Source organism: Elephantulus edwardii, unplaced genomic scaffold, assembly GCF_000299155.1.
Source record: "Elephantulus edwardii isolate Elephantulus edwardi_28Jun2011 unplaced genomic scaffold, EleEdw1.0 scaffold00073, whole genome shotgun sequence".
In the NCBI taxonomy this organism is placed as follows: domain Eukaryota; kingdom Metazoa; phylum Chordata; class Mammalia; order Macroscelidea; family Macroscelididae; genus Elephantulus; species Elephantulus edwardii.
Genome location: NW_006399823.1, coordinates 15552672 through 15577249, shown reverse-complemented (window position 1 = coordinate 15577249; position 24578 = coordinate 15552672). Strand labels below are relative to the sequence as shown.

Below are 24578 nucleotides of genomic sequence, written 5' to 3'. Positions count from 1 at the left end.
AGGAACAGAGGAAGAGGTGAAATATTTATTCCTTCATCATCCCAAGGAACTTGAAGATTGAGCAAGGAGCAAACAGAACTTCCCATCATGAAATTTGGATGCATTTTGAAATTCCCAATTCGGAAGACAGGAAGTAACTGAACCAAGCTTTCGTTTTACCCTCTATTTTGTGAGCTCTGGTGACCCAGTGGCAAGAAAAAGCATGTGGTTCAAGGCTACCAGCTGCACCTCAGGAGAAGGATGGGTAATCTCCTCCCATGCAATTAACTGCCTCTAAAAACTTACCAAAGTGTCAGCTATGGGTCAGTTCTGACTCTACGATATGCAAGAACAATTCTGTGACTTAGCCCTTCTACACTAGAAAGAGCCTTTAAATAACGATCTTGAGAATCACCTGTAAACTGATGGAGACGGCAGATTCTTTTCCATCTACCTGTCAGTTGTCCCGTTGTGGCTTGCATGTTGCTCTGATCCTGCAAGCTATGACACCAGTATTTCAAACACCAGCAGGTTCACTCACAGTAGACATGTATCAGTGGAGCTGCCAGACTAGTGCGGACAAGGGTAAGAGGCTTGCTGACGCACCTCTGCAAACTAGCTAATAAAGCCCAGTGAATCACAACAGAACTGTGTTCTGTTTGTTTTTTTTTAATATATCACCCATCAAGAGGGATCACTCACTGGAAGAAGTAGTCATCATGTTTGGTGAAGGAGAGGGGCAATGAGTGTTGGCGAGACAGATTGGCACAATAGCTGCAATGATTGACTTGAACCTGTTGGTGAGGATGGTACAGGCCTGAGCAATGCTCCCATTCTGTTGTCCAGAAGATGCTCCATGTGTCATTCGCAAGGGCCCCATGAGCCAGAGTTAGTTGATAGGTGCTTGCATGGCCTCTATCTATTGAACTATTTCTCCATCTCGTCTACATTAAACCTAACTGAAAGCCTGAATTTCTAAGTGGATGGTCTTGTAATCTGTACTTTTTGAAAGCTTTCAGCTCAGATTTAGAATCTATTAAGTTTGTGAAATACTGACTTGATGTTTATTATTTAGGGGAGAGAGTCATTGTTCCATATGTGCATTTATTATGATGTAACCTGGACTACGGTAATCAATGTCCTCAAGAGATTAAACACAGAACTGATTCGGGGTGAGGATACACAGTGAGCCCACGATGCTCAGGGAGGCTCTCTGAAGGTGCTGTTACTCTTTTCCTTCAATAGCATCATTCAACGGGGCTGTGTGATCATTTTTATCCTGGCCAGGCCCTTGTCTCTAACTTACAGCTCCCGCAGACATGCAATCAGGCAACACATCCAGATCATGAATAAGAGTGCAGGAACAGTCATGTCCTTGGAATGGTCTTAAGATTCCAGAGCTGCACATCAAGTCCTGCCTGCTGCAGCTGCATGCCCAGGAAATGTGCAGGATGAGCGGACACATAGGTGCCAGCCTCAGAGAGGCAAGTACTGGAAAAGAATATATATATAATATAAAATATCATATCATGGGTTAAAAAGGTGAATCTATAATGGCAGAATTGGAGGGAGGCCAGAATACATTAGCATTCTCCTCTCGGTGGCCTTATAGTAGAAAGACTCAAGGTGAAAATTCCCTTTTTTAAAACCAGTCTGCATTATCAGTTTTTGTGAGAGGTGGGAAGCCAAATTCTGCTGTTGGGTACACACAGCTCCAAAGTGAAATTCAGCCTCCTGGTGCCTTTGAAGCCAATTGTATTATCCAATGACTTCAAAGGCATTTGCAAATGAGTAACTTCAGGGGTGAATTTTCACCTTGGCAAGCAAGTACATGCACACAAAACCCTAATTTCCATGCATTTGGTGCTGTTCACCTGGAATGCAGAGTTGTTCTCTGTTGGCAACAAACATTTTGCTCCCATTCTATGTACAAATAGGTCACCCCAGGAGGAAGAATGAAATCAACACCATCTGTGTTAAAAAACTAAAAACCACTAAACAGCACTGAATCCAGTTTCCATGTTCCCACCAATCAAGGTTAAAGTGAGAACGTGCATTGGTTTGGTTTCCCTATTCTAACCGCCAATGTCTCTGTGGCTCTAATCATAAAGTCTAGGACAGAATTAGCAGAGAGAGTGCAGTTCCTGGGTGAGCAACAGGAAGCACCTTGTTTACAAGTAAAGAGGCACCTGGTTAGGTGAGCTTTTGGCTCCTTATAAACATTTCCCCTGCAGCACGCCAGAGAAGGATAACATGTAGCTTCATAGGTCATAGTTTCTTTCTTTTTATTTTTTTTAAAAGAACAAATTGCACTTAGTGTGATAAATGAAAGCCTTCTAAATTTACCTTAACTTTACAACCCTCCAGAGGCTTTCCAAAGGTTTATGTGTTTATAGAATGATTGACGGAGCCTTAGTGGTGCAATGGCTACACATTCAGCGGTTAACTGAAAAGTGCTGCTGGAGAAAGACTTGGCCATGTACTTTTATAAAGGTTACAGTCTAGAAAACTGTCTGAGGAAGTTCTACTTTGTCACCTGAGATTATTATAAGAGATTTGATGGCACACAGCAATACAGAAGTATTGAGATAAATGTGCTGGCCTGAGAAAATAATGTTTTATAAAAAACATATACATTCATTGTCTATGAGTTGGAATAAGCTCACAGCTGACCTTCTATTGAGTTCCTGACACTGGAGGCTGCTGGTGGGTTTGAACCACCAGAGAGCTGGCCTTTAGGTTAGCAGCACAGCTGGCTAAGGACTACCCCACGAGAGCTCTATGTTATTGCTGTTGTGTGCCAATGAGTTGAAAGCAACTCATAGTTGACCTTCTGGTAGGTTTTCAGAGGCTGTAAATTGCATGGGAGGAGACCGCATAGATTTGAACCACCTGACATTGGGTTGGCAGTATAATTCCTTACTAACTAGGCCACCAGAGCTCCCTACCAGAGCTACAGTAACAAGTAAAAATAAGAAAGGCCTGGTGATCCACTTCCTAAACTAGCCATTGGCAACTTGATGGGACACATTTCTACTGTGACACACATGGAATCGTCATGAGTTAGAATCAACTAGATTTGGAATCAACTAAATTTTTTTGGTTTTGTTTTTGGGTGTGTTTTGGGTTTTTTTTAAAATATGTTTTAAAAACTGGAATGATGTTTTTAGTTTATGTAAGAAATGATTTTAAATGCTATCTATAAAGCGAAACCTTGTACTTTTATAGGGATATCAGTGTTTCCACTATAAAGGACCCATTTTCTGTGGTTTGTAACTCGTTGCCATACACAATTTGCTCCGGGCTAAAATACTTGCCCTATTTCATTCAAAGGCTTCAGTTTCAATTGCTTCAGTCATGAACTAATGCAAAAATGAGGAGGTTGGTTGTTCTGATATGAGGAGTAAATCTGAGGCTTTGTTTCTAATCAATATTAACTGACCACTTTAGGGTTTAATGAAGAAAAGAAACCCTTGCACAAGATGGTAATTGAAAAGAATGCACTGTAGTCATTCCGTTTTATGAGGAATTTCACTGCGGATGTGTGATGAGGTCCACAGAAAGCCAGGGGTCTGTGGCAGAGCATTTACGGGCCATCCCAGGAAGGTTCCAAAGGACCTGGCTCATGCAATGGTTCTCTGGTTTAGTTTGTGATGGGTTTGTTTTGTTAACAGAATTGGAGATGGGAGTTTTTCACCTTGAACTTGATGTTTTACATGAAAAATGCCTTTGCATTAATTATAGTAATTTTTTGTTGCTATTTACAAATAAGATTTGCATTCAAGAGTTCACAGCAATGTAACATTTATTGTCTGTGTGAACATAAATAATTATCCTGAAAATCTGCAGGTAGGCAATATTAGAAAGCTGGGATTTGAATGTAAAGTTAAGATATAGTGCTAAACTTCTTGATTTTCCCTGTGTTTTGTTTTGTTTTTACTCAGTATCCTATCTGAAAAAAGCAGAAGTCTTTTGCTCCTTCAGAGGAGAATTTTTGAAGGGATCAGAAATGTATTAAGGGATAAATATTGCTGGAGATTTGCACAAATATCTTAGCCAATAACATGGCACTACTACAAAGCAACATGGTCACACCTTCAGTTTGCTCCACGGAAATTAATTATGTTGGCTCTCTGAGTTCCATGTGAATGAAAATATGGACCTGAATGCAAGAGCTCATATTTAATCTCAGAGGTTTGAGATTCCTAAAATAAGAGTCAGATGCTGTATGAAACGGCATTCTGACCCACATAGCTGTAAGGTCCCGTGAAAGATTTTGCAACAATAGGGTGAAAATCCTCATGCCCTGGCCAACTTCCAAATGGTATAATCCCATTTCCCCACTTGCCTAATACTTCCTCTGCCATTCCAAGTGGAAGAGAAGGTCATTTTCTAGCGTGCAGCGCTTCAGAACATTATAGACGGAAACCCTAGAGTAATGAGTGAGATTTTTGGCACACTCCATTTCTGATGTATATGTTCCTTGGTCGTGATGTGAAGCAACAATTCTAATGTGAAAAATAGTTTCTAAAATCGTCACTTGAAAGCTGTATTTCAAGTGCAAACCTGGCTGCAGCAATTAGATCCATAAAGGGTCCATTCAAAGAGCTTTGTCCTATTTAGAAAAGAAAAATCACCATTCTAGAGCGTGTGGTTGCATTAAAACAAGGCACGGAATGGGGGCAGGTGGAAAGGGTGAGGTGAGGGGGGAAGATGAGTTTAACACATTTATTTAGCCAGTTCCCACTGATTTGACTCGAGTCATGGTGAACCCATGTGCATCAGAGAATGCTTGTGCTCACAGACTTTCCAATGGCTGATTTTTCCCGAGGAGAGAGATCACCTCTCTTCTGAGGCATCTCTAGGTGCACTTGAACCAATACTCTTGTAATTAGGTCACGTGTCTAACCCTCTGCAGAACCCATGAACTTCATTTATTTCTTTATATTGTGTTTTGAGTGGAAGTTTGCTGAGCAAATTGCTTTTCCATTCAACTATCCACACATTTTGTTTTATGGCATTAGTTGCACAAAGGGGCTTTGGCCATGGAGAAATTCTTAGTCAATAGTCAAGCTCTTTGGCTCTGAAAATGGCCAAAATGCTTATGTTAGTTGGCTGTGAATGTTAAGAACAATTCCTTTACATGGGTGACATGAGCGGAATGATGACGTGTGTCCTGGCAAAGCTGCGTCTATTGCTAGGGTAGCTCTTGGGAAAGCTCTGATGGCCCACAGCTCTGAGGAAAGAGTCAGGCTAGCACAAACAGGCATCAGCTGGTCCCCACTAGGACATGAACTAAAATGGCACAGCAATGGGATGAAGATGAGTTCTGCACCTGTGAGTTGGAAGTCATCACCTGTTCCACTGTGGCAGTTGGCCTGGTCATCGTCACATTCATCTACTAGGTTCGCATTGGGAGTGGTGGGTCCAGCTGTAGGCACTGAAACAAAAAATCCAAGGGTTATTCTCTCTTACCTCAGAGATGGATTCTCAAAGTCCTGGCTACTGAATCTGCTAACAGCTTTACAGAAACCCTCAGCCTATGCAGAGCAGGCCTGGGGCATGCCTTGCCTCTCCTTCAGGAAACTACTTAGAGTTTGTAGAATAATATATCAGGGAACATTTTGTTTGGGTAGTTGATCCCTATCTGCTGAGTAAATTGACTGCCTTAGCATTTTATTAATCGTTATCTACGTAAGCATTCTTACTGTTTTGGAAAGCTCTTGAATGTTGGCTGGTATTTATTCATGACCTTGGGTTGGAGAAGGAGCCCCTACTAACACTAAAGAAAAGGCTGGCAGTTTGAATCTTTGAGGATAGTGAATTTGCTTGGACCATCTTGCCTTTGATTTTCAAGGTGCTAGAGAGAACTGGCTTGCTGTGAATTCTTTTCTGGATTTTGTCTTTATTAAGTTGTCTAAAAGTATGTGGCTAATAAGATTATTTCCCCAAATGGAAGTCCCACTCATTTAGTGCAATGCTGTTCTTTTTAAAAGTCATTCCACTTCCTTTTAAGTAAGCTTTTCGACCTGTACTCCCTCAGTTCAGGGCAGGTGTCTGAGAGGAACTGTCTCAGAGCTCCGGGGGTCACTTTGCCTTGACTCCCATCGGATTGCATTCCACTCGCTGGCATGTATTCTCCTATCTTTGAATTTGTAGTTGAAAGGTAGCCCAACATTAATCAAAGACTGCTTTTGAAGTTTTCTACATTTAGTTCAGAGTATTCTCTTTTCCCCAGCCTGTTACTCATTTTTGCAATCTGTTTAATATTTTACAGTTTTCGGCATTACATATCACTTTACAAGACTTGAGATAATGGACATATCTCTTGATGTTAGGGAACCAGACAAGATGTCGGGAGTGGGGAATGGAGGGTCCTGCTCTTACAGGTTTTGGCCAGTAGGAATTTTCTGGTTACTGTCACTTTCTTAATTAAAAAGCTGACACTGGTTGTTACTGTGATTAACTATAGAGCAGAATTATAACAAACATCGAAGTGCACATAAGTTTCAACTCCCTCACCTCCCTAGATACACACACTGGTAAGAGCTAGATCACCAAGTACAGACCACAGGCATAGCCTTCTGGCATGCAGTTCAGACTTTGTCAAACACAAACATGTGTATTGTGGGTTTTCCTCAGTGATGTAACTGAATCAATGGCCACGCCAGTTGTCTTCTCTGAACTGCCCTTATTCTCAATAATGTCCTACTTTTCATGAGATGGAACAGACTTGATGACACCTACTTTGGTCTTGGTTTATCTGCCTTGCTGGCTTCTCTGCACCCCTTAGATTGCTTATAAGAAGGGTCCCACCTTGGAAATGGGATGAGGCGAAGCCTAGATTGAACAATCAGAAAGCAAATGAGTACTGCTTCCTAATTTTGCCATTTGAAAAGACAGGAGTTCTCCAATTGTTTCCTAGCTCAGCACAAGATGACAGCTCAGGGAGGGTGGGCTGTCCCTTATCTTTCTGCATCCCTCCAGATGCCTCCTGTAGGACAAGGCACAGAGAAGATATTTATTAAGGGCCTGTCAACTGACTGGAGGGAGAAGAGAAGTGGGCTCTTTCGCCAAGTGGGTTAAAAGTTTTGGCATTTCTTTCCTGGATGTTGGTTTTTAGATGGCTTGGGGGCAACTTCCTCACTTCTGTCAGTCCTTGGACACATCTGCAGGCAAATCACTTCGCCAACAGTTCCTACCTCACTACAGAGTTTACACTGGCAAAATGCCACTGGGCTCAGGCTTTTCAACGGTCCATTCACTCCACCTCCTAAATCAGAGTTTCTTTCCAGAGCCCAACTTAAGGCCCACATCACAGCACCAGACCCCCTTTTCCAGATGCCCACATATCCCAGGAAATTGAATGAACATGTCTGCAGTTGGTTCAACCTGCCCGTCCTTTCTTTTTCTTGGCATTTTTGCCAAAGCCCTGGCACGGGATCTCTCTTGGTCTGTGCTGATAACAGATAACACAGGGGTCTGGGACATGATTACAAGTATGGAAACAATGCTGGGGTAAAGAATGGGAGATAATGGCCTGGTTTTAAATAAACACATAGAAAAGTAATTCTGAATTTATTCAGTAGTGTAATGATTTATAGGCTATGGTTCTATGGTGAAAAAGAAAAGGTTTATGACATTTAAAGTTCTCTGGGATGTAATTATATTTGGGTAGCTCAGGACAGGAATAATTTTGGAAACCAAAGGAAGAAGGTGATATTAAAAAGCATTCTTCAAAAAAACTATGAGCGTATGCTTAGCTGATTAACATCTGGCTGCCAACAATAGCCATTCTCTTAGCTAACATGGAGAAAGATCTCTGTGGAAATGAGAAGACTGGGAGAAGGTTACTCATTGAGCTCAGAAACTAAGGCAGATGGGGTTTATAATGCACGAGATGAAAAAATGCTGTGATAAGCAAGCATCATACTACTTTCTCCAGCATGTAACTCATTCATCATATGCTAAAAAAAAAAGAAAAAGAAAAAACAACTACCACCACCACCACCACCACCAACAACAACAACAAAAATGAAAGGTGGATTTAACCCTGAGGTCAGTGTGGGAACTGAATTTATTCTGCATGTTACTTTCTTTTCCTAGCCTAAACTGATAATGTCTTATCTTTAAACCTACTTCTCAGTCTTTTGCTAACCATCATCATAGATAAAAGTTTTGTTTCCCTGAAGCATCTTAGAACAGACATCCAAAATGCTGTCTTCACATCCAAAATGCTGTCTTCATGCCTCAGCCTATCCAGTGCTACTTCCTTGTATGCGATTGTTAGTCAACATCACAGACATGGGCTTGGACAAGAAACAGATCTCTAAGTGGTAAAAATGTCCACAGAGGACATCTCTGTATCTCAAAGGAGTTATGCAAACAGGCAAGAAAAGAATGTATGGATGCATAATACGTACTAGAGACAGGACCAGCCAAGAGAAAAAGGGGAGGGTTTGTGACAATAGCACCAGCAGAGCATAAATGCACAGAGAAGAAAATAACATAAGAAAACCTAGAGAAATGCAAGGGGCTCTGAAAACGCAATTACCTTCCACTTCACAGCCCAGCAACTCCATCCTTAGCCCTAGTCCGCTGTGAGTGGCTCTCTCGGGGTAGATCCTGATGAAGCGCGTGGAGAGAGGTGGAAAAGTTCTCAGCTCAGGTGTGTCGTAGTTGTTGTTGCCCTCGAAAGACTTTGAAGCATGAAAAAAAAAAACCACAAAAAAACACAAAAACCAGAAAGCACTGGTTATTAAGGCAGACAAGATGACCTCCCTTCCAGTAGTTGTTTCTTCCGTCCTTCAGGACTTTAATTAGGACAAAGAAACAGACCTTCCTGTACTACTTCGTAAATGGCTGGCATTTCTTTCATAAATGAGAAAGGGAAAGGGGAAGCAATTAAAAGCTTCTTTCCCTGAGAAGTGACAGATGTCAATTCTCAGAAACTTCTGTACATAGGGATGCTATCCCAGAAGCTGAGGGTTTAATGAGACACGTTTTTAAATGATATGCTGATGCGTGCCTTGGTAAAGTGACACTTTTATCACTTCCTTGAGGTGGAGGGAGATAACTCAGGAAGAGAACCTGCCAGTTTCTAGAGCTTATAATAGACACCCGTTATATTCTCTTAAAGGAGGGTCCTAGTTTTGAGAAAATGTGATCTGAAAGAGAGGAATTAAATTCCTGAGGTAAAAGCTAGTAAATTTAAATTAAACCAAAAAAAAAAAAATCAAAGAATTCTTAAGTCCATACTGACACATGATTACACAGAGTGTCAGAGTGAAACAGAGTGTCATAGGAATTTCAATGGCTGCGACATTTAAGTAGATCACTGGCATTTATTTCCAGTTCTTTTGGGTAGATTTGAACTGGCAACTTTTCAATTAACAGCCAACTGCTTTACTCTTTGTGCCATATAAGTAGCCTTACAATATATGTTATTTTTAAGTTGAGTTATTGCAACTCACTGAAATTGATGTTTAAGATGTACCTACCATTTTGAGGCATTTGTAAATTAAAAACACAAAACAAACAAAAACCCACATAGCAAAAAAACAAAATATCTTATCTCAAGAATGTAACAAGTGTCCTCACCTATGCTCTCAGAGGAGATAAACTGCAATTTAAAAAATCTGCATTTTTTTGAAAGTATATTCTGAGTTTGAATCACTGTAACTTTTCTGGGGAAAGCAGCAAAGGCTACCCATTGTTGTGTTACTGCTAGACTGTTTTGTTTCTCCTTTTTATATTGAGAGGAAGATCAAAATTCTTCAGTGTACTCATTAGAAAGTGCAGCTTATTTTCTTTTCTAGTGAAAGGCTTGTTTCCTTTCCTAGAATTGGATAAGCTTCCCTGTATCCTCTTCTCCCAACACCATTGTTAATCACATCCAACATAAGAGAGAAAGAGAATTAGGAAAAGCAAATTATCTTATCATTGGGAGTGTCTTCTGTATAACAAACATCCTATAGTTTATAGTTTATAGTTGACATCATTGTTCAAAGCTCCTCATAATTCCTTTAGTCCTTAAAACAGCTCCATGAGCTACGTTCTATGATTACCCACAATTTAGAAATGAGGAAATGAAGGCACAAAGAGGTTAAACAATTAGCCCACGGTCATGGAGATTGTAAGAAGCAGAGCTAGGATTTAAACTTTGGTATCCAAACTGGTACTATTAACCTCACTTCAATGATACTGATGTTCTTTGAAATTTACTGGTCTAATCTCATTTTAACAGACGAAAACAATGAGGTCCAAGACATGTCTATGCCCAACATCATACATATATTTTCATTATTTTTGCTATTGTTTAGTTTGATGTACTTTGGCTGCCAATTCTGGTTGAATAGATTGAGCAGATGGCCAGTCTAAGACCATGTTGATCAAGAGTGAGAACCACACTCAAGAACTGGGTCAAAGAAAGCACGCTTACCCAGCCAAAGGGGTATTCATTCAGCAGTAGTAATATCATGAGGTAATAGTGTAAGTGGAGACAGACAGATTGGATAGGTGGTTGTGTAAACAACCAGGGGTTTTCCAAGTTCAAGCCAGTTAAGCAATTGCCAGTGAGTTGACTTCTAAGGTGACGTCTAGCAGCCCCATGTGTGCACAAGTAGAATTATGCAGCGTATGGTTTCCAGAGGCTGATTTTTTAGAAGTAGATCACCAGGTCTTTTTCCTGAGGCACTTTTGGGTAGGCCTGAATAGCCAAGTTTTTGGTTAGCAGCCAAGTGTGTTAACCCTCTGTACCACCCAGGGACTCCTTCCAAATTCAACAAGTAAATTAATTGGATTTCTTCAACCCAGAGGCACTTTCAAGGAATCTAAAAGTATATGAGTAACATAGATCTGCTTCTCCCAATTAAAATTTCCTTCTATTTTTTTTTTTCCTTTTAGAAGAGTATTCTTTTGATAGAACGACACCCTTTTGATAGAACTGCATTTGCTGCCAGTAATTGAGAATCTGACATATATTATTGTTAGGCCCAATTAAATTGTTGTCAGTAAGATACTAATTATAATGAAAATACCATTACTACACATGTAAGTTTTGCCTACATTAACATAACTTTAAAGATCACAAGAGGAAAAAAGCATTCCTATCTTTGGAATCCCAGACTCTTTCTTAATTTTCACTTGAGGGAAGAATTAACACAAAGTAAATACATTATAAAAGCTGACAATGATTAGTTCAGAAGAATATTAGCAATGAAAGGCCATATGGAATCAAGTTAAATTTGAAAACATCTGATTGCTTATGAATTATCTTTGTGTTATTTCACTAATCACTTTTTTTTAGAAGAGCTTAAATTGTTTGCATCCTCAGTCTGTTTCTTAAATGACTAATTAATTCAGAGAACTCTGATCTACCTGATCCATCATGCACTGGTTAGAGGTAAGGAGTGAGCATATAAGATGTGAAAAGCTTGTTGTATAATGTTGCTGTTGTTATGTGCCATCGAGTTGCCTGCAACCCATAGCAACCCTATGTATAGTAGTTTGAACCCTGCCCTGTCCTGAGACAGTCTCACAAATTCTGACACATCAACACCCATTGTTGTTTAACAGCTGTATCAATTCTCACCCAGGGCCATTCCTAAGTGTTAACCATGTTTCTGAGGGTTTTCTGAATTTTTAAAAAGTAAACTATGTTCCAAGATGCCTCTAGGTGGCTTTGAACCCTCAACTATTGGATTTGTGGTTAAGCACCAACCCTTTGCACATCTGGTCAAAGTGCTATTTTATTTCACAGAGTAAAACTTCTTTCACTTTCACCAAAAGGGTGCCTTACATCCCAATCAGTGACATTTGTTAATTTAAATATAAACCAAACCCCAAATCTATGGCCTTTAACTTGAATCTTGACTCATGCTGACCCTCCATTGGGTTTCTGAGGCTGTAAATCTTTCCAGGGGGTTGATGGGAGGGGAGGCTGTCCACCTCTCTCCCTCTGAGCAGCTGGTCCATGTTAACTGCTGAACTTTCCCTTAGTAGCCTGACTTTAGATGCACTAAATTTAAATATAGTACACTTTAAATGTCTTTATAAAATTTTTAAATATGTGGTGCTCCTAAATGGAAGGTTTGCCCGTCCTTTTTTCAATTTAAAGATTGCATTTCGTTGGAAGGGCATGTTAAGAATTATAGATGATATTCGATAGAAACTATTTGTAAGATTTTTATGGTTTTAAATATCATAGGAGGATGATAACTGTGGAGATAATCATATTTTAGGAGCAAAACCTAACACAATTCAAACCATCTTGAATTGAGTTTTGTGTTAAAGTTGGAAAACTGCGGTTAGCTTTCATGTGGAATTCTATACGCCACTATAATAGAGTGATCCTTGCAGGTTTGATTGCAGAGGCTGGCGTTAGATAACAAAAGGCGAGGGAGGAAGTGCATAAGATGCATCCTATCAAAAGCATATGGTGATTTGTTTTCTTTCTCTCTTAGAACTAGAGTGTTGAAGAACGTGTCAAAACATCCGACAGCACTTCCCCAGAAGTTGTTGATTCTCAGCATATTCACACTTGGTGATGAAGTCACCAGGCCCACTACTCTCAGGCAGGAAAAACGGAAAGACTGGCTGGCTCTTCAGAGAACTCCAGTTTCTCTGGGATTTCTTTTACTTACTTACTTTTTCTTGCCCCCAAGCAAAAGGAACAGACCTTGGAGGGAATTGAGAAATGGACACAAGAAAGAAGGTGACTGCAGAGATAAAACTAAGCCCGGACATGTTTTTGGAAAGCCAAAATTAAGGAGGGAAGAGCGAGAAGAGCGTATTCTATGAGGGGCTCCTGTCTATAGCTGGCTTAGGTAAGCCTGGAGGAGTGGAATTACTACATCTGGAGGAGTGGGAGCCGGCACTTCTCCAGGCTTATGTTTCCTGCTACAATGCCTTTGGCCTGAGTCCCTAAATGAAGCCATATTCCCACATTTGCTAAGAGTGGGAGCGAGGATAATATTCCCTCCATCAGGCTCAAATCTTTTCATGAGACAGTTGGTCACAGGGGAGGTAGAGAAGGAAGGGCTGGGACCCAAAGGTCAATTGTGTTGTTTGTGAACAGCATTATCAGCCCTCACAGAATTCCCACACAGCACACAGCACCTCATCTTACGACTGTCTGTGTGTGTATTGTTTATTTTCATCCCAAACAGGCCGCCTGGCTACCCAGCCTACTCCTGAGCTCCCCTTCCTAGTTGATGTGTGCTCAGAAAATGTACAGGACTTCAACTCCCAGTCCAAAAGAAGAAACATTACATGTATTTGTTTGCTTTCATTCTGAATTTTATGCAAAATTCTGGTGCATTTAAGAATGTTATATGTTTCTATGGGATTTCCTTCTCTATTTGACCAGCTCATGAAAATCAATTTGAAATGTTTCAAGTGTATTAAAAAAAAATATACACATAACTACAGGGTGAACTGAAGAGGGAGCAAAAGGGAGACCGAATTGATAGACTGGAGTCCCTGAGTGGTGTGAATGTTTGAGAGTCCTGTAAACTAAATGGCCAGAGGTTTGAGTACTCTTGGATGTACCTGGGAAGAAAGACCTGGGGGCTGAATTCTGAAGACAGCCACTAAAACCCCTGTGGAGCACAGCTTTACCCTGATACAATGGGTCTCCATGAGTTATAGTTCCATCGCTACTGGTTTAATTGATGTATTAGAATTTGGGGAAAGATTTTTATTCCTACCTGATTGCTAAGGAGCGCTGGTGGCCTAATTGGTAGAACGTTTGGGCACCAACCCAAAGGTGGGTGGTTCAAACCCCACCAGATGATCCTTGGAAGGAAGATGGGCAATCACATCTAGTCTGATTTACAGCCTCTAAAAGCCAACTGCACTTACTGCAGAGGGTCAAGGACTGCAGCCTTCGACATGGATTGAGGCTCAATATCAAGAAGACAAAGATTCCCACCACTGGACCAATTGGCAGCATCAGGATGGACGGTGAAGAGATTGAGATTGTTCACAGCTTTAGTTTGCTTGGCTCCACAGTCAACACTCTTGGCACCAGCAGCCAGGAAATTAAAAGACGTATTTCAATGGGAAAGTCTGCTGTTAGGGACCTCTCCAGGGTACTGAAGAGCAATGGTGTCTCTCTGGAGACTAAGGAGAAGGTGCATCTGATACAGGCCATGGTCTTTGCTATCACTTGTTATGCATCAGAGAGTTGGATAATGACTACGGAGGATAGAAGGAGAATTGATGCCTTTGAGCTGTGGTGCTGGAGAAGAGTATTGAGGGTACCATGGACTGCTAAGAAAACAAACAGATTCATCCTGGAAAGGGTTAACCTGGGCGGCTCCCTGGAGGCTTCGTCTGACATACTTTGGACATGTTGTAAGGGGGGACCGGTCCTTGGAGAGGGACATCATGCTTGGGAGGGTGGAGGGACAGCGCAGGAGGGGAAGGCCCTCTATGAGGTGGATTGATTCAGTGACTGGGATAATTGGGATGGGTGTGTTGGAGACAGTGTGATTGGCACAGCACAGAGCCAAGTTTAGGGCTGTTGTACATAGGGTCACTATGAGTTGCAAGCGACTCTACGGCACATAACAACAACAACAAAAGCCAACTGGAGGCTCATCTATGAATTTTTTCTAACTTGGAGGCAATGAGAAGAATTTGGTGGCTGCTGTGAACCCCTCACCCTGTAACACCTTAACCCTGTCCTCTCTATGAGAGCTGAGCTATAAGGGGTTGCTGACAGTAACATACCCAGGTTCTCTTCCATGCCTGTCATAAATTCCACTCTTGGCAGCCCATTTCTGGCTTCCTTTGGATGAGAGATTTTACTGACACCAAAAGGACACCTTGGAAATGCATGGAAAGGTGGAAGTTCAAAGAACTTGTCCATCAAATGAACTGACAGAGTGATTGCAGTTTAAAAACACTGGGTTTAAAAACAACAGAAATTGTGAGACTAGAGGAGGCTTTTGATCAGTTGGACATACTAATTGCCTTGGAATCAGAAATAACTCATAGCTGACCCTTGATTGGGTTTCTGAGACTGTAAATTCGATGGGGAAGAAAATGCCCATCTTTCTCCCTAGGAGCCATAGGTGGATTCGAACCCCCAGGGCCTGCGGGTAAGCAATTCCTATGGACTCTGCCACCAGAGCACCTCAGGGTCTCAAAAACTTTATATATATATTTGTGTGTGTGTGTGTGTATGTGTATATGTGTGTATATGAATATGTATATATGCATATTAAAAAAGACCAGTCCCACTTCCTCTGGGAAGTGGTGGAGCCCTGGTTTTGAACGAAACACTGAGGAAGGACCGCCCCAGTGAAGCAGAGCTGTCTCCACCTGCTCACCTTAGCCTTGCGCCTGCTCTCATCCATGATCATTTTCCAGTCCGAGCCGTTGTTGCTGTAGCCAATCTTGAACTTCCTCATGAACACTTTGCTCTCCCGGTGCTTCCCACCCTGGATGATGATGCCCCGCACGATCTTCTCCTCCCCCAGGTCTACTTGGAGCCACTCGTTACTGTAAGAATGAGGTGCAGGCGACAGGATCCAGCCCGAGCGACTGGTGACCAGACGGACATTCTCAGGCATCCAGTTTCGGTCGCCTTGGTTTGACGCTGTGATCTGGGAGTCAGAAATGAGTCCAGACACCATCCCCAGCATTCCAGAGCAAGGATAATCTAAGGAGTGGCATGAGGGAAATCAGTTAAATTATTTCCTGGAAGAAAGTTGAATAAAAACATTGCCTGCACCCAGGAAATCTCTAGAGAATTTTACATTCTGCTAGCTTCAGTGCTCCCTCCTCAATCATTTCTATTATTCTTTTAGACATTCTCTTTCTGATTCACATTCCAGTAAATAAAATTTTCAGTAAAACACATAGCTCCACATTAAAAAAAAAAAACACACCCACCAAACCAAAAAACCACCGAAACACAAACTTTTAAATGTTATTTAAGTTTACGGAACAAGTGGGTTTTCTGTTCAACCATTCATATGCATTTTGATCTGTGATACTGATTTAAATTACAACCTAAAAGCAACCCTCCCGGTCTGTTTTTGTATGTACCATTTTCATTAGTCCTTTTCTGCCTTCTGAATTTTAGCCCTGGAAAACTGCTACCCATTATTCTTGGAAGGTTGACTATGAGATGGATTGATACAGTAACTGGGGCAATTGGGATTGGTGTGTTGGAATTAGTGAGTCTGGCTCAGGACAGGGAAGGGTGCAGAGCTGCTGTACATAGGGTTACTATACATCACAGGCAACTCAACGGCACATAACAATAATAACATACTATGACAGATTTGGAAGCAAGAATGACATCTACTTCCTAAATAACATTCCTCCAGAAAATCTATGAATGTTGGTAAATGTGGTAAGTTGTAGAGGAGGACTTCAGGCCTTTTGTTCATAGGGTCGCTATGAGTCATGCTCAAGTCAAAGGTAATCAACAACAACATTCTAGTAAGTGCTATTTCTCTACTGTTATTACTTACCTGAAAACTAACTTTCATTGCCATGGAGTTGGAACTGACCAATAGCTGACCCTCCATTGGGTTTCTGTAAACTGCATGGGAAGAGTTTGCCCATCTTTCTCCCACAGAGCTGATGGTGCATTCTAACCACTGGAGAGGTACAGCCTTTAGGATAGTAGTGCAACTCTCTAGAGACTACGCCACCAGATCATGGTAACTATGTTATTCACGTTATAGGCCTGCCTCTTGTTTGGATGAAAATTGAGCCATAAGGATATCACCATCTTTTAATTCCTTCCAGGTTCACTACCGAGCTGTTTGTATTCTACCCTTCTGGTATACAGAAATTCTCTCTAGAAAAAGTACAGGTTTTGCCCAAAAGAAGTTCATACTTCATAATGGATTGTTGTGTGTATCAGTGGGTCTGAACCAACCCACAGCTGAGCCTCCAGGGGGCTTTCAGAGGCTTTAAATCACACAGGAGGAGACTGCTCATCTTTCTCCTGTGGAGCAGCTTGTGGATTCAAACCAGATACCTTTAGATTAGCAGCAAAATAACTTAGCACTAAGCCACCAGAGATCCCTTATAATGGTTTGGATATAAGTAAATTGAAAAGAACAAACAAATATGTCTTGGAGAGGGTACAGCCAGAGTGCTCTTTGGAAGAAAAAATGATGAGGTTTCTCCTCACATACTTTTGACATGTTGCTAGGAGGTGCTATTCCTTGGAGATAGACATGATGCTGTGAAGGGTAGAGGGTTGGTGAAGGAGGCGAAGACCCTCAATCAGGTGGATTGATGGAGTGACTGCTTCAATGGGCTCTTGTGTGCCAGGAAGTGTGAGGATGGCACAGGATAGAACAGGGTTCAGATCTTTTATTCAGAGTTGCTATAAGTCATAGTCAACTCGATGGCACCTAACAACAACAACACATTTAAAAAAAAACAAACCCCAAACTCTAAAAGCAGGAGACTTAGCTAAAGTAAAGGTAAACTGAGAATGGTAAGGAGGAAGAAGGTAGAAAGAGCTGGCAACATACTTCTGAAAGATCTAAATCCACTGCTGTGGAGTGGATTCGGATTCCTGGTCACTATCCACTGGAGCCCATCACATAAACACTAAGTCACCAGAGCTCCCTCTGAAAGATCACTACCACTGAAAACTCTAAGGATCACAGTTCTTTCTATTCTGATACACTTGAGGTCATTCTGAGTAAGGACGTGGGAGGAATCCAACTGTTCATCTTAGAGAGGTCGAAAGGGTTCCCTGGAGAAGGTGACATTGGGTTGAGTGTTAAAGAGCAAACATAACATTGATTGCTGGAAGTGAGCTGGACTCAAAATACTTGTTGCAGAAGACCTAGGACTACAGTGTTCAATATGGATAACATCTCCACATCAAGAATACAAAAGTCCTCACCACTGTGCCAATAGGAGAAAAGATTGAAGTTGTCACTGATTTCATCATGCTTGAGCCCACAATCAATGGAACCAGAAGTCAAGAAAGCGAAAGACATGTTGCAGTTGAGAAATCTGTTGTGAAGGACCCCTCCAAAGTGCGAAAGAGAAATGATGTCAGCCTAAAGACTAAGGTGCACCTGATCCAAGCCATGACATTTTCAATTACTTGCTATATATCTGAAAGTTGGACAATGAGTACAGAAGACAGAAAAATGCATGCCTTTGAGTTGCAGTGTTGGAGAAAAGTAGTGAATGTTCCAGGACGGCCAAAAGAACAAACACACATGCCTGGGAGAAAGTACAAACAGGGTGCCCTTAAAGGATGATAAAACTTAACTTCACACACTTTGGGCATGTTGCTTAGGTGGGGTTAGTCCTTGGAAAAAGACACCATGCTTGGAAAAGTAGAGGGCCAGTGAAAGAAAGGAAGGCTCTTGACAAGATGGACTGGTACAATGACCATAACAGTGGGCTCAAGTTTATCAGATGACGAAGATGGCACAGAATAGGGCCAGGCTCAGATCTATTATTCACAGGGTCATTTCAAGGGGTAGCGCATTCACCTGAACTTAACAACTTTATGTTCATGCTTAGCTGTCTTTTCCACCCTTATTTATAAGAGACAATATTTCAAGATAAATATCCATTGTCAGCACAAACATAGCACACTCAAACTGAAGCAGTCCTTTTTCTTCTAACGCTGAATTCTTTCCAGAATAATGTGTAATAATGATATTATTGCCCATCAAATTCCTGCCTAATTATCTTCTCTTTCCCTATTTTGTATTTTCAATTCCTGTTTTGCTACCAAATCCTATTAAATTTTCTTTTTAAAAGAACTATCTCACATTCCCCATTTCCTTTGGCATCCTTTGCTCCACACACTCATGACCAGGGTCCCTCTCCACGTGGCCTCCCAACTCCAGTCTAGAATCTACACTGCACTTAACTGCCAGATGATTTTTCAGTACAACTTTGCCACGTCACTCTCATGTTCAAAAATCCCCCTTGGCTTCTTGCTATTTATAGGACAACTTTATAAGTCTTCTACTGTCTTTTTTTTTTTTTTTTTGAGGGGAGGGAAGGGGGAGAAGACGCGATACTTTATTTTTTTATTTATGTCACACTAGGTGTGGGATCTTCTACTGTCTTTAAAAACTTTATTTTGATTTCACCTTATTTCTCTATTTTGTCTCCCATTAAGCAAAAAAAAAAAAAAACCAAAAAACAAAACCAACAACCAAACTCAAGTGATTCTATACTATGGGTCACAACTGACCTGCAGAGTTTCTAGGTATATAATCTTTACTAAGCAAACTGTCACATTTTTCTTCCAGAGAGTAACATGGGTTTGTTGTCAGGTGCCATTGAGTTGACTGTGACTCACACTGACCCTGGGAACAATAGATCTGAAGCTTCCTTATCCTGTGCCATCCTCATCATCTCCAATATATTCCAGCCCATTGGTACAGACACTGTGTCAATCCATCTTGTTAAGGGTCATTCTCAAACCTTTCCAACTATGATAGTTTTTTTCCAAGGGCTGATCCCTTCTAAATATGTAAGCTTTTACCATCTTTGCTTCTAAGCAACTGGTGGGTTTAAATTACTGATCTCTTGGTTAGCAGCTGAATGCTTTAACCTTCAAAAGGCCCTTATTTCCTACTAGGAGCAGTAACAGTCCAATGAATGAAATTTCTTTCTATACACTCACTGCCACAGTCATTACTGTTGACTTGATCCTGACTCCAGTGCCTCTAGGACAGAGCAGAACTGCTCAGAGAGTTTCCAAGGCTGTAATGGCTATGGAGAAAACCATGGTGGTGTAGTGTGCAATGTATTGATTGGGCTGCTAACTGAGAGATTGCTGACTGCATGTTGTCAGGAGACACTATTCCTTGGACAAGGACATCATGCTTGGAAAGGTCGGAGGCTGGCAAAAGAGAGGAAGATCCTCAACAAGATGGATTGACGACTGTGGCTATGGGTTCAAGCATGTCAGAATGATGAGGATGACACACGGTAGGTCAGGGTTCAGATCTGTTGTTCATAGGATTGCTATGAGTCATATCTGGTTTTGACAGCACCTATGACAATAACAACAGTGATAAGGAGTTGTGTTGTCACCAGATGCTGTGAGAGAAAAAGCTTGGCAATCTCAACTCATGAAACTTAACAGCCTCTGAAAACCCACTGAAGAGTCAGCTATGAGTCAGTTCTGACTCCACAGCAATGACTTACTTTTTTGACTTCTGAGTCATTCTCTGAGAGAATGGCACGTTTTCTCCCATAAAGATGTCTAACGTTGGCAACCCTATGAATTTGACTTGATGGCAGTAGGTTAATCTCTAGGAAAGCTGATTGCCACATCTTTCTCCTGTGGAGCAACTGGTGAAACCACTGACCAGCCCCATAGGTAACCCGCTGTGCTATCAGACCTCCTCTCCTTTCACACATCACAAGTATACTAGAGTCACCACCTTTGCTCAAAAATTCCCTGCTGTGCCTTTCTCCTCCTTTGGCAGAGCTAAAAGCTACTCCGCCCTTGAGTTCTAGCTTAAGATGCATCATAAAAATGTCTCGAAGGACTCCAGCCTTATTCCAAACCCTCCTTTCTCAAGAAGAAAAGGAATCTTGGTTAAGCATTCTGTCTCAAACCAGTGACGTTAGTGGTTTGAACCCACCCCATGGCTTCTTGGCTAAGAAAGCTCTGCTGATTAGCTCCTTTAAAACTTTCAGCCTAGAAATTGTAAAGGGCAGTTTGACTCTGCTTATATGAGGTTACTATCGAGTCAGAAATGACTTGATGGCAGCACCTCACAGACAAGACTCCTTAAAAATGTGATTGCAGGGAGTGTAGCACTCAATTGTTCTCTAGGTATTTTCAATGTATTTCTATCCCTAGCTATAGGATAAATTCTTGAAGATAGTGAACACCATTACACATCTACACATCTTTTTATATCTACAGCAAACAACAGGATGCTAAGCAAGAAAGTATCAGGTGGCTTAACCAAATGTTTAGCATTTCTATTATTACCCTTTGATAGTTGTACATCTCAGTCTAGGTCATGGGCAAGAATGTAATTTAAGAAACTGCTCATTTCTTTAGTATTTTTATCAAAGTCTATCTTTAAAGTATAACTACCCTGTATCTAATGCAATTACATCATATTCATGTTAGCAGCTGAACCTTAGAAAAGAATTACTTCCACACTTTCCCTGTGAGTTGCACAGTTGATCTCACTTAATTCAAACCTCTCTTGTGTCTGCTTGTCTAGGAATTATGTATATTTTCAACAAGGCATGCAAGGTCTTCTAGATTGTGACTATTCAAAGTCTCTTCCCAGTTAATGCTTGCTGTTCTTAGATGCCATAAAGTCAGTCAGCCCCAAGGCAGCCTCACATACAATAGGATCAGATTGTGACCCTTAAGGGTTTCACTGGCTGACTTTTAGAAGTTGACTGTTAAGCTTTTGTTCCTGTTGTTGTTATGTGTCATTGAGTCACCTGTGACTCATAGCCACCCTATGAACAATAGCTCTGAATCCTGCTCTATCCTGAGCCAGTCTCACTGTCTCCAACACATCTACCCCCCCTCCCATTTCCCCAGGTACTGTGTCAATCCATCTCATTCAGGGTCTTCCTCTACTGCTCTGTCCTTCCATAGCCACGTGCCCAAAGTATGAGATGGAGCTTCAAAGTCCTTGACTTCAAGAAGCAGCATAGTTTTCAGCCTTTCTAGTACAGACCTGTTTATTCTCTCAGCAGTCCATGGCATGTCCAATACTGTTCTCCAGCATCACCACTCAACAGCATCAATCCTTCTGTCATCTTTAGCCATTATCCAGCTCACTGATGCATAGCAAGTAATTGCAAAGACCATGGCCTGAATCAGGTACACCTTCATCTCTAGACTGACATCACTGCTCGTTAGCACATTGGAAAGGTTCCTGACAGCAGATATTTCTAATTGAATTCCAATTTTTCCAACTGCTGGTGCCAAGAGTGTTGACTGTGGAACTGAGCAAGCTAAAATCCTCCTCAATCTAGAAGTTCCAGTGAAATCTGTTTCCCTTCATAGCAATACCCAAGTCTACACTGGCAGATGGGTAGAGGCTGCTAACGAGTCCCACTGGCTGGTTATTGAACCCGGCTCTCCCACACGGCAGGTGCGGATCTCACCACTGGATCACCACCACCCTCTCCTGTTGACTCTACACATTCTGTATGTTATGTCAATTGAATAGCTTCCCACCTCTATTGATATTTTTCTCTCCTATTCTATCCTCCAGGAAATCACTCTTTCTTCTTTCTACTTTCCAACATTTTTCAAGTTTTGACTCACATTTGAATGCTACGTCACTTGTTCTCTCCAATTTGATATGTTTTTCCTTTTCTGGGATGCCTCACACCACTTTGTCTACATTTTTCATATGTGAAATATTGCTCAAATTCAAGCCTTTGGACTGCTATTATGTTTCCCCACCCAGATTTTAAGTTTTAAGGGCATTAACCAAGTTATATTTTCCTATTTCCTATGACTCCTTGTGCCCTATTTTATACATAGCATTCTTCTTGGTAAATATTTGTTGAATGAATCAACTTATTAGCACAATAAAAGACACATGTCCTTTTCGCAAGCACCCTTGCTGATAATTCAGTCTCAGTATTTACTTGCTCCAGACTTGGAGCCAAGAAACCAAGAATAAACTCAGTAGTGACTCAAAAAAGATTTACAAAAACAATTTTACTGAGGGACTATGAAACTCAAAGTGCCCAAAATAGAAGTCACATTTTTGGCCACTGTGGTCACACCTGCCTGATTCAAACCCAACCTTTATAAAGGCAATGTTTAACAGGTAATGGGTACCAGATGTTACCATTTGGAGAAAAACATAATTAGCTTGAATAGTGTAAGGAGAGCCGAACCTTTACCAGATTAATGTCTTTTCTCTAATGCAGGGTTGACTGGGGCAGCAGTGTACATACTCACAGATCTAATGATGTCCAGCCTCAGTGAGCCAACATATCCACAGAGCACAATTAGACGAGCTATGTCCCTGTATTGTACATCTGTCTCATCCCAAGAAACAATGAAAGGAAGCCATGATTTGCTTTTACTGAAAATTATGTGACTCATTTCTAACAATAGTTAGAAGAAAAATGATATTCACAGTCAAGGTCTTGAAGGAGATTCTAAAATAGAACTTTGGTCTTCCATAGGAGGTTGGTTCAGATGCCAGTTAGCTGTGTTCAGTTGCTAGATTTAACCAACATCACCACTACCGCCACAGTAAAACAGATAAGAAAATAAAAATCAGGGTATCCAGGTAAATTCTAATTTCAGATAAACAATGAGTGTCTTTCCGTATAGTATAAATATATCCCAAATATGTGAGGGATTACACTTACACTAAAACTTACTGCTTATCTGAATCAACTTTAATTGGCTATTTTATACTCTAACCGGCAATATTATTTGTAAAGCTTAAAACCAATTCCACATAAGAGGAAGAGATGAGCTCTGTGAAGGGAGGAGGCTGAGAGAATCATTTCAGAGATATGATTTTTACAGGAAAAGTCTTTGTACTCAGTGTAATGGAAAAATGGAACTGGTATATGAAATGTGCAGTTAACCAATTTTCAACTAATGAGATGACAGCCAAGTGTATGTGGTGGCAGAATCTGTATGAGAATGTTCTAGTCTTCTCTGGATGATTGAGAAAGTATCCCCAGATGTGGGGGTGTCCATGAACCACATGACAACCTCTGATTCTCACAGAGGCCCACTGACACTAGTGGAGCAGCAATGAAGAGAGTTCCATGAACAAGATAGCAGAGGCCACAGTGTGTTCTAATCTATTGAGCAGTAACCCCGCAAGGTTATTTCTGCAATGTTTCATCTTTGAAAAATGATGAAACTGTTTACAAAAGTGCATCTTTACCAATTATTTATAAAGCAGAATGGTTTGGTTCCTTTGTACCTCTATGTGGTGACACACTATCTGTAAAAATCATTGATTTTCTGAGAGATAATTTCTAAACTAAAACCAAAAAGTGTTTAAGGGTCATGGACATCTTATTATTATTTATTATTATTATTATTATTTACTGTAAGTAAGCAAATAAACCAAACAAAAGACAACAAATAAAACATGGGGCTCTGGAGCTATCAGAAGTCAAGTAATGTGTTCCCAGGGTAATTCTGAGTTTGATAAGGTTTTGTGTGTGTGTGTGTGTGTGTGTGTTTGCTTTTAACTTAAAAGCCAGGTATGCCATGCTAAGTTTATAATTTTCCTAATGATGTTATTGAATATTGGGTGCAATCTTGAGGTACAGCCACTTGTAAGTCACAAAGAGAAATAAGAACTGTGAGTCATTTAAATTTAACCACTATGAGCACTATGTGTCAGATGGACAGGGCACAATACAAAACCCCATAACAACCCTGCTCCCACAGATCTTCTAGACCAGAGGGGTACTACCATCCTATCTTTCTTTCATTCACCTCCACTCTGAAGGGATGTGGCCTTGAAAAGGAGAAAATGACCTGCTTTGACAGTTAAGTAGAAAATTCTGTGTTACTGTCTTATTAAGGCTCTGCTGGCTGGATCTGATGCTAGGCTCATTATATTGGGTACCATGTAGTGTGTTAATGCACTGAC

General features: G+C 41.0%; 1 protein-coding gene across 4 annotated transcripts in view; it reads right to left on the bottom strand.

Annotated features, from left to right (window-relative positions):
* The window catches only part of NRP1 (neuropilin 1), a 188764-nt gene that overhangs the window by 20462 nt on the left and 143724 nt on the right, over nucleotides 1-24578 (bottom strand). For 2 of the 4 annotated variants that reach the window (XM_006888943.1, XM_006888946.1), the window contains exons 9-11: nucleotides 15318-15649; nucleotides 8534-8678; nucleotides 5315-5419 (exon numbers count right to left, since the gene is read on the bottom strand). In XM_006888943.1, the coding sequence (XP_006889005.1) occupies nucleotides 5315-5419; nucleotides 8534-8678; nucleotides 15318-15649 (582 nt within the window). The remainder of the gene's footprint in view (nucleotides 1-5314; nucleotides 5420-8533; nucleotides 8679-15317; nucleotides 15650-24578) is intronic. The other 2 variants (XM_006888944.1, XM_006888945.1) reach the window with 1 other exon arrangement.